The sequence below is a fragment of the Coffea arabica genome, chromosome 6e (assembly GCF_036785885.1).
Source record: "Coffea arabica cultivar ET-39 chromosome 6e, Coffea Arabica ET-39 HiFi, whole genome shotgun sequence".
In the NCBI taxonomy this organism is placed as follows: domain Eukaryota; kingdom Viridiplantae; phylum Streptophyta; class Magnoliopsida; order Gentianales; family Rubiaceae; genus Coffea; species Coffea arabica.
The window spans coordinates 1,371,067-1,385,318 of record NC_092321.1 but is presented as its reverse complement, the minus strand read 5'-3'; the positions used below and the strand labels follow the sequence as shown (position 1 = coordinate 1,385,318).

Sequence of the window (14,252 nt, the reverse complement as noted above, 5' to 3'; positions counted from 1 at the left end):
TTCCATTTCTTTGGATATACGGATACCCGCAGACTGGCTGAGACGCGGGCTAGGATAGTCTCGTTCCCTTACTAATTGTTGAACTTAGCGGTACATTTGCAAGAAATGGCGAAATGTAAGGCGCGCTGGATATTTTCGTTTTTGTTCTGAAGAGAGAGTACATTTTCTGTCTCTCCGTTGAATAGAAAAGTAAAAGACACCACGGAAATACTCTTGAAGATGTAAAGGTCGAACCCCAGTTGTCCAGTTTGCGAGGGATATTTAGTGCTTTCAAGGACGAGTGATTCATAATCATTCCTCGCTGCTACTAAGCTGAATACCTTAAAACGTGTATGCAATTTGAGAAACGCTTATGACCCCCCTCCGCAAATGTGAAAACGTAGTATTGAGTTTGCACAAAACATTCATCAATTTGCAAAAGGGCGGAAGATTGATTGCAGCAAATTAGCGAACACAGAAGTATTTCAGTTGTAAGTCGGCAGCTGAATGAACTAAATTAAGATTAGATTGAACGCGAGAAAGGGAATTACAAGCGGTTTTGTGAACCATACCGGAAGAAAAGAGTAAAATAGAAAATCGGAATGGATTAGTAAGCTTGCAGAACTGGCCTCTTACCGAGCCTCTTGATTTCTCTATCCATTTGACCAGTGAGCATCAATCCAAACATCTTGAAATCACATAAAAGGGACCAAAAGGGATGCCCAAATGTTGCAGGAACATTTCCTTCCACAAAGAAATGGCTATACCATGCCAAGCCATATCCCAACAAGGGCACAAGGATCACAAACCACCAGTTGAAAAGCATTGAATATATCAAGCAAATAATGCTACAAAGTGTGCCCACAAAATGCCAACGCCTGGTGGCTGGTTTCGAGTGTTGATTCATGTAAAACAGCCAAAACTCCTCCATGCTTCGGAAATTCATACCTCGAAGGCAGTCAGAGATCAGCCCGGATCAAAACTGCGGGGGAAAAAGGATCGATCTTTCCGATGGAAGAGATGGAAAGAAGCCCACAACAGACCCAAATCAGATAGTATCTTTTACTGCAGTGTACCTCGATAAAACTGTTTTGCAATGGAAATTCCAATCTCAGCTGGAAGTTTGATTCAATTCCAGTGTGAAAGATCAACGAAGCTTTGGGAGTTGCCGAAATGCCCAAAAAGGTTGATTTGATATTCAGCTAAAATTGGGCTAGGGGCTGGGATGCAAGATGATATTTTGGATCGATACGGACGAAGAGCAAATAGGGTTTGACCGATATTTTGTAGAACAGAATTTGGCAAGATGATGCTAGGGAGGGAATCCTTCCACCCACTGATTACAAGTAGTTCGACTGTTTGTTTGGGATGTTGGAGAAATTAAGCTACTCAACATATAAATGGGAAAGGAAAGGTGGGTGAGGTTAGGGGTTTCAAGGGTGGATGGTAGCTCTCTCAATTTCGTCTCAAAGAATTTAGTGGCAATAATCTATGAAGAGAACAAAGGAGGTTTGAAGTCTCATCCCGATCCCATCCGCAACAGGGATCAACATTGTTTATATCACTCCTTCAAAGACGTGTGATTGCACGCACACTCCCACACAGCAGAAATTCCAAGTGATTGGCCCCTGGGCCTTTGGTCACTCTTTGCTCTCCACTCTCCAACCAGCTCGCTCCTGTTTTATATGCATATCGTTTATCTTATTTGTCCCGTATTTGTCCACTTCACCCTATCTATTTGACTTTTCTCTTGTTACCTCCTGGGACGTTTTGATCTCTTGTAGTTTTTTTTTTCCCCCCTTCTAATTCCCCTTTTACCGCGGAGTATTTCTCAGAACATTTTCTCCGGTGTGAAAAACTATAGGATATGTGCTGTCGGCCAGCAAACCCCTCCGTCAACATTATTGGACATTACCAGTAATCAAGAAAATCCTTGAGATGGGATCACCCCGCAGTGAAATTCTGCATAGTTGACAAACTTTCCTTTCTTTTTTTTCAACAAACGACAAACTTTCCTTTCAATATGACTAAATATGCACTCTCGATTTTGATTCATTAGTTTCTCTCCTATCTTACGTACGGTGTATGGGTGAATTCGAATTCGGTAATTTGAAAGTTTGAACTCGAAATTTTTCAGAATTTTGGAATAGGAATTATCGACAGATTTCGAATTCGAATTCACTAGTTCCGATTCCGAATTCAATTTGAAATTCGGTAAATTTGGAATTCACCGAATTTAAAAACCTTTTTTTCCTTTTTTTTCTTTTTTGTTAGATATATTATTATATAATATAAATTTTATATTAAAAATATTATTATTATTATGATATATATTTATAAAATGAAAATGAAATAAAAAAATTATTATATATATAAATAAATGTATATTAATATATGTATATATTATAAAACGAAATTGAAATCGAAAATTTCAATTTCAATTTCTGATTTCAAAAACTCCATTACCGAATTCAAACCAAATTCGCTTAATTCGAAATCGAAAATTCCGATTTCAGTGCCGAATTCCGAATTACCAATTTCGAAAATTCCGAGTGCAATTCGAATTCGATCGATAAATGGAAAATTTTCGATTTTGCACACTCCTAATTCAGCACCATCTCTTGGTCCTGCGGAAATTGTCGAATCTTTAAATGCTAAAAAGTTCAGTTTTTTACAGGAAAATTTAAACCTGAATTGAAAGTATTCTTTTTTGGTACTTTGGACTTTTTTTTCTTGTTAAGTAATTTTTTAAAATACTTATTCAACAAATGCCTCCCCAATCGGTTGGTCCACTTTTTGTAAATTGATTAATAAAACTGGTTAGAGAAATTGGGAATGAAGTATAATGTATTAGATTAAATGATGTTAGAGTTTTAGGATAAAGAAGTTATTGGGTTTGGATTTTATCCCACCACCCGTTATTGAGATAAAATCCAAGCGCAACAGAACTATTACAAAAAAAAAAATTATTTTTCTCTCTTAACTCATTTTCTATTAAAATTTGTAAAGTTTATAAAGGCTATCATGGTCTTTTCATAACAACAATGGAGATAACTGTAATTTTTTCAAACTTTAGGAAAGATGTCTTTAATTGTTAGAAACCTCCTTGAAATTATCCCTAGATTATATAATACTATTAAGGGTTAATATCACTTTGCCCCCTAAAAGTTAGGGGTAATAACACTTTGCCCCCTAAATGAAAATAATAGGCATTTTACCCACTTGAGAATATTTCACGGTATTTGTTTCAAGTATTCCATTTGAAAATGTTAAAAAAAAAAGTCTACTTAAATCTATTGACAATTCTACCTTTATCTTGTAATTTTATTTTTAGTCAAATTGATCCTATGGAAGCATGAGCTATAACTTATAACATCATTAATCCATGAAATATATTAGTAGGTTTAAATTTAGATATCAATTGACTTTATCGATTTTCATTTGACTGGTATCCAATCTAAATTGGATCGGTTGACTTTTCGAAGTTTGAACACCCCAAAATGTATGTTGTTTTTGAAGAAAACCTTTGGTGCTATATATGACTGACATTCCTCAATAAATGTCATTATATATTTTCGTTATTTTTCAACAATATAAGAGTATGTTATTTGTCAATAACGCAAGAGTAAAACGTATTTAAGCATTCCATTTTCTCAATAAAATATCATTTATAAATCTGAATTATTTTTTTTATATATTGACAGTGTATACACCATCACTATTAGATGCATGATAACTTATCTCAATTTAAATTTGAAATTCAAATTTTGTTTATGTCATACATCCAACTGTAATAGTATATATATTATTAGTATTATATAAAATTAACTTTATAAATTTTTGTTATTTATCAATAGCATAAGGGTAAAATTGTCAACATATTAAGCAGTCCATTTTTCTATATTTTGCAGACGGAATGCTTGCCACAAATACCACACAAAATATCTCAAGTGGAAAAAGTGCCTATTATTTTCATTGAGTGGGGAAAGGTATTATTACCCCAACTTTCAGAGGGGCAAAGTGTTGTTAACCCAACTATTAATTCATAAGCTGGCTTTCACGAACGATACTTCACTTAATACCCATTTTTCTGGAGCTTGGCTCCCAAAGACCATCTTAGCAGCCAAATACAAATATGAGAACTTACTGCAAATTTCAACAATAACCTCATTCTTTAAAACTATTCCCAAACTAATGCACTTTCAAAATATATTCCCTTGTTAACCTACTTGTTGCCACGTGGACTTTGAGTATGGAAAGTATTAACATTTCCATCTTATATTAAGAGGTACAATCTACATCAATAGAGTTTTAATAACTTTTCAATAGTTCAAATTTTGCTACTTATGTACAATCTTAAAGATAAATAAAAATATTTCTCTATCTATTATTGAGTTAATTAGTGTTTCTCACATTAGATTGGCTCATATAGCGTGTTAATTTTGATACTAACACTGACCTAGTTATATTTTCCCTCTCCTATTTTTTTGGGATGTATTCTCTTTTGATAAGTCAAAAAATGCAAGAGAATTTTTTTTTTCAAATTTTCTTTCCCCTTATAGTGGAATTTTTATAGTTCACGTATACTATGATTATTATGTATCTTGAAATGTTTACTCGTACTTCAAACAATTTGAATTTCTGCAAACTTCTTAAAATTTACAAAGTTAGGAGACTACCGTATAAAAAATTGCAAGTAACAAGAAAAAAAGAAAGGAACTTGTGATATAATAATCAAGAATAAAGCTAGGGAGGAATAATGGCAGCAAAAAAAAAAGGTTCTTCGGCAAAATCATTGCAATTTGGAGGGTGATCAACAATTTTAAAACACTAATTATGGATCCACTTTCCTTTTTTAATTTGTTTACAGAATGTCCTTAAGGCACTAAATAAAGAAAAACTGTGTAATATCTAAACAAAAGATTTACAAGTTATTTTTTTTCCTTTGATGGGGAGTCGACATGGCAATAACTAGATTAATAAGGGAATAAAAACTGAAAGAGCATTACTTTGGGATTATTTTTTGAAAAGTAGATTATTTTAACCAAAAACTCGTGTAATTACCTGCCTGGCCAACTCTGTCAGGTAGCTAAACTTAGTGTATTCTTGCCAGTTAGACGAATGCAGCAAGAAAGGAGCCATCACAATGTCTATAATAATCTAGTAATATTGATTCAACCAAAAAAAAAAAAAAAGGAATCAGAGGGCAACAATTAAGGGAAAATGGGTGAATAAACATCTTCATTAATTTACTATTGACAAGGTGGCAGTCCAGTTTCTCTAACATATAATACAACGTCACTAGAAACAACCTAGGCCCTTTCAACTCACCTACCAAAATCTGAAAAAAAAAATTAATAAAATAAATTATCAGCATTCTTCCAAGACTTAATGTGGTATGACCTTACAATAATTGACATTGAGGCAATAGAATAGAATTCTTCTGTGTAGCAAAATGATTTTCGAGCACAAAGTCTGGGGAAAAATCTTTGTATCTGTTTTGATGCTTTGCTCGCCAGACCATTTTGGCAAGTCTATGAATAATGGAGTATGAATACTGGAGCTGCTTTGCCTAGAAGACTTTCTCGCCAGTAGCATAAAGATTCCAAAATATGGTGGTAACAAAGTACAGACACGCAGTGACGGTTAGAAATGCTTGGAAAGATCCCAGCCACTGCACGAAGAATCCTGTTCCAATTGTACTGATTATTGCAGCCAGAGTTCCAGCAGAATTTGATATCCCTGTTAATTTTCATCAAGAAAGGAGCAAATTATCGATCTACACAAAGTGAATTAGAATAAGGCATGAACGGAGTGGTGTCAGAGGTAATGTATCAGAACAAGGCATCAATGGAGTGGTTTCATAGACATACCGTGAAGAAATCCAGCATATTGAGGGGCGATATCCTAGAAAAACAACCACAAAAGCCAGTTTAAATGCTGAGAAACTGACGCTAAAGTGCAACTGTTGAACTTTCCAATTCTTCAGTCTGACAAACTATGCATATTCAAGTTTACCTGCATATTCAGCAAAAAGCCAGCTTGACTAAAAGAGCTCAGGCTCAGCGCTGCTGTAATGAATACGGCTGCAACCTCCGGTGTCTTGGCAAAGTTCAAACAGAGCAATGATACTCCAGGCCCAATGAAACCAATGGACTGACAGTGCAAAGAAAAATGTTGTTGGAGATAACATCTATAAAACATACAATAACAAGAATTTTCCAAAAAAAATGAGAAAGTTAACATTGGATGCCATCCAACAAATTTCAGTAGACCTTAAACATTCACTAAAACCCAATCATTCGTTTTTTTTTTTTGCCTGCAATCGCTCAACAAGAGAAGCTGACTTATAATCAAGTATAGGGCGTCTATTCATTCCCTAAGTCCTCTTATTTCTGAGTTCACTCAAGTCTTGGAAGTATTTAAGTTTCAATCTGGGCACTGATAAAAATCTAGATCATCTTCAAAGAAAATAAAGCTACCTGCATGATTTTTCGGACTAATGTCAATGAATATCCTGCTTTGATCAAGTAATCTGAAATTGCCCCAGCAATGTAGCCTGAAATTGCCATTGTTCCCCAGGGGACTGCACTAAACCAAGCTGCTTGCTTCAAGTTCACACCAAAAACCTTCAGCACAATAATTAGCTATGTTAACACAGCAGGGACAATCTACAGACAGCTTTAACATGGTTAGGCTGCAAATCAAAGTAGAGACTAAATGCAGTTCGGTCCGAAGAGACAAAGAAAAGGCATGGAAAGTAAGTGAGAATGGTAACCATCTCATACTAAAGAATCCTTTCAACACCTTGAAAGGCTTGGTGAGATTAGTTTTCCTTTGCTCCCTCATCAAGATATCAGAATATCATACCCAGAAAGAAAAATAAAGAAGGCACACTGAATCAGAGGGCAAGGAAAAATCTTACAAGGAGAAACCTAAGTTTTGGAACTCACAGTTTTGAAATACACAGGCATCCATGAGAGCAGAACAAAGTATCCCTGCATTTTATAGAATTCTTCAGATTCATACCTCAAGTCCAAACAATCATAACAGAGTGCAGATCCAAAATTCCAAGAGAAATAAAAAGAATACATAAGAAAGTAATGGGTGCTTACCCAGTTGTTAGTAACGTTAGCAAGAATAATAGCCCATGCGGGCAGTTTTGACAATAAGAGGCCTAGAGGTGGAAGCTTGCCCTTAGTTGCCGAAGAATCAGATTTTCCGGCTTGTATCAAACGCAATTCTGATTTTCTGATAGTGCTGCTATCTTGTGGGTCATTTGTAACACGATATACCCATGTAGTCAGCCAGAGTAGTCCAAGAGATGAGAAGAGGATGAACGGACCAGAAATCCCAATGGATGACATCAATAGAGGAGTTAGTACTAAGCCTACAACATTTCCTAGATGAAATCCTCCCATAGATATACCAACAGCAGTAGCTCTCTCATGGCTTGGAAACCACCTGTAAAAAAGATAACAGATTAAAAAAAAATCAGATAGCATGCTGGTGGTTTACATGTCATAATTAAAAGCTGCTAGATTAGAAGTAGAGAATCTAATAGGGATTATTGGCTATATGAAATTTCAGCTTTATTCTCCTAAAAAGCTTACCAAGCAAACAGCAAAATGCTCCTTAGAATACACATTTCAAATACAGAATGTCTAATAAAATCCCACATTTGCAAAATCATGTGTGGTTGAACTCATTGCAGTTGCTGGATATTCAAGAACTATAGAAAGAACCACAGCATTTTCTTCCCGAACTTAACCTTCTATATCAGATACCAAAGGGAAAATTAGCATTACCTTGATAAAAGAGTGTTCATTGAGGGTAGAGCTACTCCTTCAGCAAGTCCAAAGAAAGCACGTACAGCCAAGAGGCTTGCTGTGGAGTGATTTGCAGCCCATGGTGTGAGGAGAGTGGCCAACGACCACAGGGCTCCACCCCAAGCAATCACTCTCTTTCCTCCATACTTGTCCACCAAGGCTCCTCCTATAACCGATGAAAATATGTATCCCCACAGAAATGAAGACTGCAGCCAAGTTATAACAAGTGTGTTATCAAGACAGATTTTACCTACCTTGAAAGACCACCTCCACTATATCGAGTGTCCTTTAAGTGCATGGACTCTTATGGTGTGGGTCCACACACTAAATATTTCCCACCAACTGAGCAGCGATGTATTGTGATTAAGGAATTATAAGTGGAAATATATAAAAAATAAAAATAAAAATACAAGCCCACATCATTTTTCTAAGCAAGAAGAAATGAGACAATCTAGGTCTAGCGCCTCAGAATTTCCACTAGCAAACTTCAGCCACAAAACTCACATGAAAGCATCCTTTTTGATATCTTATTTACTCGTAAATGCATCTCAAACAGGAATTTATATTGCAATTTGTACAGGAGGCTTTCCAACAGAGATGAATGAAGTCCTAAGTCAATTGCTTATCTCAAGAAATTAAAGGTCTCTCACCAGGTTTAACATACATGATTATAAAAGTTGATGAAAAAACTAAGTAGTCTGATACACGTTGACCATCATCTGAAGTTTTTGAAGGCAGACAGCTTTGATCTTGGTATTCCTCGTGCAAGTAAAAAAATTTTATATTCAGTCCAAACATTATTGTTTTCAATTCCTTTTTAGCAGGGGAAGGCTGGGATTTATGATGCGGGGAGGGAGGAGGGGAATTGAACTTAGGACCTCTAATTCTTAGGACCTCTATCTTAGCCACTAGTCAAAGGCCTCCTAGGCCATTCAATCCAAACAATAAATATCAGTATGTGGATATATAGATGTATAACAAACAGGACAAAACTTTTTACCCAACGTCAGAGTTTCTCCTAAAACAAACATGGAAAGCACAATGCTCTCCTAGACAGATCCTTGGACACAGGATAATCATGTCAGTTAATTCATCACAGTTTTGCGGCCTTAGCTCATCATACAAGGGCTCCCTTCAATGACCAAGTGCAAGTGTCACAATTATTTTTCCCATCACCTTGTGAATATCAAAATGAAGTTGGGGAAAACAACACTAGCCCTGCACCTTTCTGAAGTATTACATGCCCAATCTCTCTTCAGAAGATTAAGATCCACAGAGACACCAGGGAAGGTGGCTTTACACAGACTGGAAAGCTTCCGGGAAACAAACTCTCTAATTGCATCAAAGAACACACAAAAATGCCCTGGCTAAGAGCTTTGATCAAACAACCCAAGGGAGTTGTTAAATAAACACCAGAAATCACTGAGCTTCCACATTTTTACTTCCTTTAGGTCACACGGCGCTATTTACTTCTTCAGGAAGCTCAAAAAATAACTCGTACATTTTTTTTTTTTAAACTCATTTACCTTGCTGCTAATTTTTTCTTCCAAAGAAAAAGTGGAAAAGCAATGAAAGAAAATGAAACATAGGCCACAAGAAAGAAAGAGAAAGTAGCCATCCAGCCCCCAATAGAATGAAAGGAGGACCATAGCATTACATATCATTGTCATCTATCCATCAGAAAAATTGACTCTTACACATATGCTGCGAGTGGAAGCCTAGCAATCAAACTAGCTCATCTTTGTAACTGGTATTGGTCTCCATCAAGAATCTAAGCCAGCAGGTACAAGCAACCTACAGCCTAACTTATCAAAAAGATGAGTCATCTGGCCCCCGATCATTCGTTTGTACGTAGTACAACCAATAGAAGGAAAAGTTTGAAACGGCATGCGAATTTATTTGGGTGAGTATTCCTACTTTGGTACGTTGAAGACTACTGATTAAATTTTGTTAGTGTGAGTTAAACTGAAAAATGAGTTGGAAAAAAAAAAACACAAAAACATGCGCACAACTGGCCACTTCTCAAATTCTACTTACCGACAATTGAAACCCGAAGTAGTAATGAACCAACCTACCAACACATATATGACATGTCATATCACGTGTCCCAACTCCCAAATACGCTTTACCCAACCCACCAACCCTCTCCGAGGGCCCGCCCAAAATCAAATACGCAATCATTTTTTATTTTTTCTTTTTAAAAAAAATAAAAATTGGTCCGGCCACTTAACTGGGGGCAGTTGCAGTTATCCTCCCGCCCGTTCCCCGAAGAGGGAAGGGAAGAGAGTAGAGAGAACCATTCTTGCCATGGCCCACAGTGACCAAATTGCTAGTAATAGAAAACGTTGATCGGCGGATCATCACCATCACCATCGTCGTACAGTCAGTATGTGTCCTTCCTTTCCCGGTCTTCATCTCCGACTCTGACACAAAACTTCAAAGAGTAGGACCCACAATTAGGGTTTGTTGGCGGCTTCAAAAGACGGCAAACCCTTTTCATCTAGTCTTTTTTTTTTTAAAACTTTTTTCCTCCCTTTTAACCTCTCGAGTCCTAACTCCTAACAACCAAGAAACTTGCTATTTCCCCAACCACCACTGCCGCCGCGTTGGGTAAGTAGCATTTCCTCACATCTCTCGTTCTCTCAGGTTTGTCTCTGCTACTTCTGGAGCAGTACTAAATTTCAAGGGGATAACAATTGGACCGGCAGAATTTAACTCGATTATTGACAAAAAAAAATGAAGAAGATATTTGAGCTATAGAAAACAAGATGCCGGTGAATGCAATATAATATAATTATTTTAAAAAAAAAAGGAGGAAAGAAAAGAAAAGACGAATGGAGATGAAGGGGTCACCTGGACAATGCCCAAGAAAGAGCTGCTCCAGCCGTGTTGAGCGGCTAATGGGACAATGGCGACCGACATGACAACTCTATCAGCATTGCATAGGCACATGATGGAAGCCACCAAAGCCACCACCTTGAACCTCTCTGCCACCATCAGTCCCCCCTCAACTTCTTGACTCCTCCCCCCTCCTCCTCCTCCTCCTCCTCCTCCCCCCACCAGCAGTCCCCTCTCTATCCCCTCTGCCGTACACCTCACCACCCCACCGCATCCTCCTCCTCTCTGCTTCTTAGTGTTGTTGTGTATATGGCTGATGCTAATACTATTGTTGATTTCCAAAGAACAGGTGCCTCTGATTCCTCTTCTTCTAAACTCTTGCTCTTCTCTTCCGTCCTCTAACGAGAGTTTTCTCCATGTTGGATTTCTTTGGAATCGCAATGGGGTTTTGCTGTAATTGATGAAGCCGGAATGAGAATGGGCTGACGTAGAGAACTTCGGATTGGAGTAATGCTGCAGACAAGATTTAGTAGGTTTAACGGATGCCATTAGCCTGTGTTTATGCGAGAGAGAGAGAGTGAGAAATCTCTGCGCTAGAGTTATGGCTAATAATAAAATGACTACCATATACTACTTCTAGCTTAGGTATGGGATAATTCTACGGCACCCCTCCTAATATGCATCTAATTGCTACGTTCCGTGAGATGAGGTTGAGGGGGGCTGAATGTTATGCATTCATTTAAGCAGACCATTTATGAAATTACTTTGCAAAATGAAAACGGGTTGGTGGGCTGTGAGAAACGCGAAAGAGTGGTAAGTAGATGGGCCTCCAAATGGTCTTCGGAGTCGTATATGATGTGAATCATAATACTAGCATATAAGGGATGAACAAAGGCAGGACGAAGATGGTTTCGCGGTTGGTGAGATGGTGAGAACACAGAACATGGCGTGGAAAATGTCCAATTTCCTCCGCGTCCGTCATTAATATATTAATATAAGAAAAGTTCAAACCTTACCTATCTTCTTTATTTACTGCCGGGCGCCGGCTACAGGGATGCGGCAACCAACCGCATGTTGCGAGTTAGTGAAACAGGTACATAACAGGCTAAAATGAGTTTCAGTGTGTGTAAATATGGTAAAATCCCCCTGAACTTTCATTTTGTTCTCCCAGTCCCAGCTTATTCTTTCAATTGCACCGTTTGTCTCCCTTATTTGTTTTTAATAGGTCTTTCTTGTTGCAGTTGACCTTTAAGCGGTAAACTTTTTTTTTTTTTTTGGCAACTATTTTACTAAACATCCATTTTTTGATACATATATAAAAGAAAAGTTTATGCTTCCGCGGCCACTCGTCGAGGGTTGAGCAAAGAGCTCCTGTAATAGCGGATGTGCGTGCTCTTTCTTTCATTGGCTCTTTCTTTCATTGGCTAGATCTTTAATGACAATTAATGTGACTGACCAATGGGGAGGGTAATTTTTTAAGTAAGTAGCACATTAGCTTCAAGTAAAATTTTAGCAGCATGGATCAGCCTCTCTCAATTAATTAGCTAGCTGAAAACTAACAAAATGAAGCGCATCAAATGAAACATAAGAGAAGCCTGTGTTTCAATTGAACTAAAGAAAAAAGAAAAAGAAAAGAAAAGAGAGCAGGAAGAGGAAAAAACTTGGGTGAATTTACTGTATTTTATCCTTTGGTATCTTCATATTGTTGCTCATCAGTTTGCCTTCCAAACATTGGGTCGCCTGATGTGGCAACATCGTGTCTTTCTTTCTTTCTTTTTTTGTTAAAGGAAATCCGGTAAGCCAACACTGATCCAGACTGATGTTTACGCACTCGCTGGCAAAAAAAAATTTCAGAAAAATTTAAATAATAGAATATATTTTCAAAAAATTTTGAATAGTAAAATACAAATTAAGGAATTTAATTCCTCAACTTGCATTTAGATAGAGAGTTTTACAACTCTGTTGATAGCAACTTAGTGGTTGGTTGTGGCAACATCGTGTCCAAACGGATCATTTGTGCTAAATACTCGTCCATGGCCAGTCCTTGGGTGTTTGGTCCTCACCAGCTCAAGTGGGCGGGTAGCTGTCAAGTATCAAGTTTCAACTACCCAGGAAACGAATTTAGCTTAGAATTTGGCTTCGGATCAGGGACGGCAGTTTTTTTTTTTTGTTTTTTTGTTATGGAAGCAAAGAATCAGGGAGAGTAGTTTAGCGCCTTTAGCCTGCGTGAAGCGTTACCAGCCCTGTGCTCGTCCGCCTAATCCCGTTATTTCATTCAACCATCCTCTCAATCCCCGATTCTCCGTGCACTAATTGTACTTGCAAAGTAATAAAATTAAATTATACTTGAAAATCAAGTGGATATGGACTGTTCCATATCCCTTAAACTATTAACCTCTTTTTATTAATAGAATAATTCATATTTTTATAAATAAAAATAAAACTTTAGTTGATTAAATGAGTGTCTCTTTTAATTGTAAGTACATTCAATAAATTAATAAATTATTAATTAATACCTCTTTAAATTAATAAAATTTATATGATCCCCACGTTATTAATGTATAGAGGTTTTACCGTATAATTTTTTTTTTAGATCTTGTATATGTGCATATTTTCGAGAAACTTCAACTCAAATTAACCAACGTCATCGGCTCTTAATGGTCCAAATTTGGCTACATAAATTCAATCCAATCTGAATAGCTCATTTTATTATTTAATTTTTTTAATTTTAAATTTAACGATCCAAGTCGATGGGAAGTGACGTGGCCTGATCCAAACCATTCATTGCATCGTGCAACTCGCACTAGTCGAGGAGGACAAGGATGTCGTGGTGACGTGGCATCCGGATAATCAGGTTTGGTGAGGGGTTTATTGCATAATAATATCACTAAACGGGCTTCAACGCTTATTTGCGGTGGTCGATTTTGGTAGATGGATTTTCTGTCCATTTTTTCTGTCTAATGCAAAATTACGTAATTCCACTTATTAATAATGGTGATATAGCACGTAACATTGAATGCACATTTAAGGGTGTTTGATAAATGACCCGATTCACTCATTTTATATTTTAACTTTTTAAATTTTAAATTTAACTATCCAAGTCGAAGTGAAGTGACGTGGCCTGATCCAAACCATTCATTGCACCGTGCGACTTGCACTAAGTCGAGGTGGACAAGGATATCGTGGTGACGTGGCATCCGGATAATCAGGTTTGGTGAGGGGTTTGTTGCATAATAAAATCACTAAATGGGCTTCAACGCTTATTAGCGGTGGTCGGTTTTGGTGGGCTGGGTGACCGACCAGGTCAGGTGGGGAAGAGAAAGAGGGAGTATACAAATATGAAATGGGAACTGGGGTGACAAATATACAAGGATAGCTACTGTCACTTTCGATATTTATTTCAGCAAAATGCACACGATATCAGCAAAATTTACAAGGAACCAGAAAAGAAAAGAAAGACGGGGAAGGGCATTGACATGGTCATCGAAGTCCCCACCATGACCATGGATTGGGTTGCTACATCACTTTGATTTACGTCTACGACATACTTATCTAATATCTGACAGTGGTTGGGAGATAAAAGAACTCCGAATGCCCACATTAGAC

General features: G+C 37.2%; 2 protein-coding genes across 5 annotated transcripts; both read right to left on the bottom strand.

The window, feature by feature from the left end:
- Window positions 1-483: 483 nt before the first annotated feature.
- Window positions 484-1,073, bottom strand: LOC113697239 (uncharacterized). Its single transcript, XM_027216776.2, has one exon. The coding sequence runs from the start codon at window positions 923-925 to the stop codon at window positions 587-589; it is 339 nt and encodes a 112-aa protein (XP_027072577.1). The 5' UTR covers window positions 926-1,073; the 3' UTR covers window positions 484-586.
- Window positions 1,074-5,192: 4,119 nt separating this feature from the next.
- On the bottom strand, window positions 5,193-11,603 carry LOC113696115 (probable anion transporter 3, chloroplastic). 4 transcript variants are annotated; one of them, XM_027215457.2, is made up of 8 exons: window positions 10,662-11,598; window positions 7,788-8,014; window positions 7,095-7,443; window positions 6,933-6,977; window positions 6,462-6,608; window positions 5,998-6,135; window positions 5,853-5,886; window positions 5,193-5,721 (listed from the first exon to the last, which is right to left on the bottom strand). In XM_027215457.2, the coding sequence occupies exons 1-8, from the start codon at window positions 11,271-11,273 to the stop codon at window positions 5,552-5,554; spliced, it is 1,722 nt and encodes a 573-aa protein (XP_027071258.1). In that variant the 5' UTR covers window positions 11,274-11,598; the 3' UTR covers window positions 5,193-5,551. The 4 variants fall into 4 exon arrangements, 3 of the variants coding, with proteins under 3 accessions (XP_027071258.1, XP_071910353.1, XP_071910354.1); XR_011816650.1 differs by having other exon boundaries at window positions 5,634-5,721; window positions 5,998-6,172; window positions 10,662-11,602; XM_072054252.1 differs by lacking the exon at window positions 6,933-6,977 and having other exon boundaries at window positions 10,662-11,600.
- Between the last annotated feature and the right edge of the window lie 2,649 nt (window positions 11,604-14,252).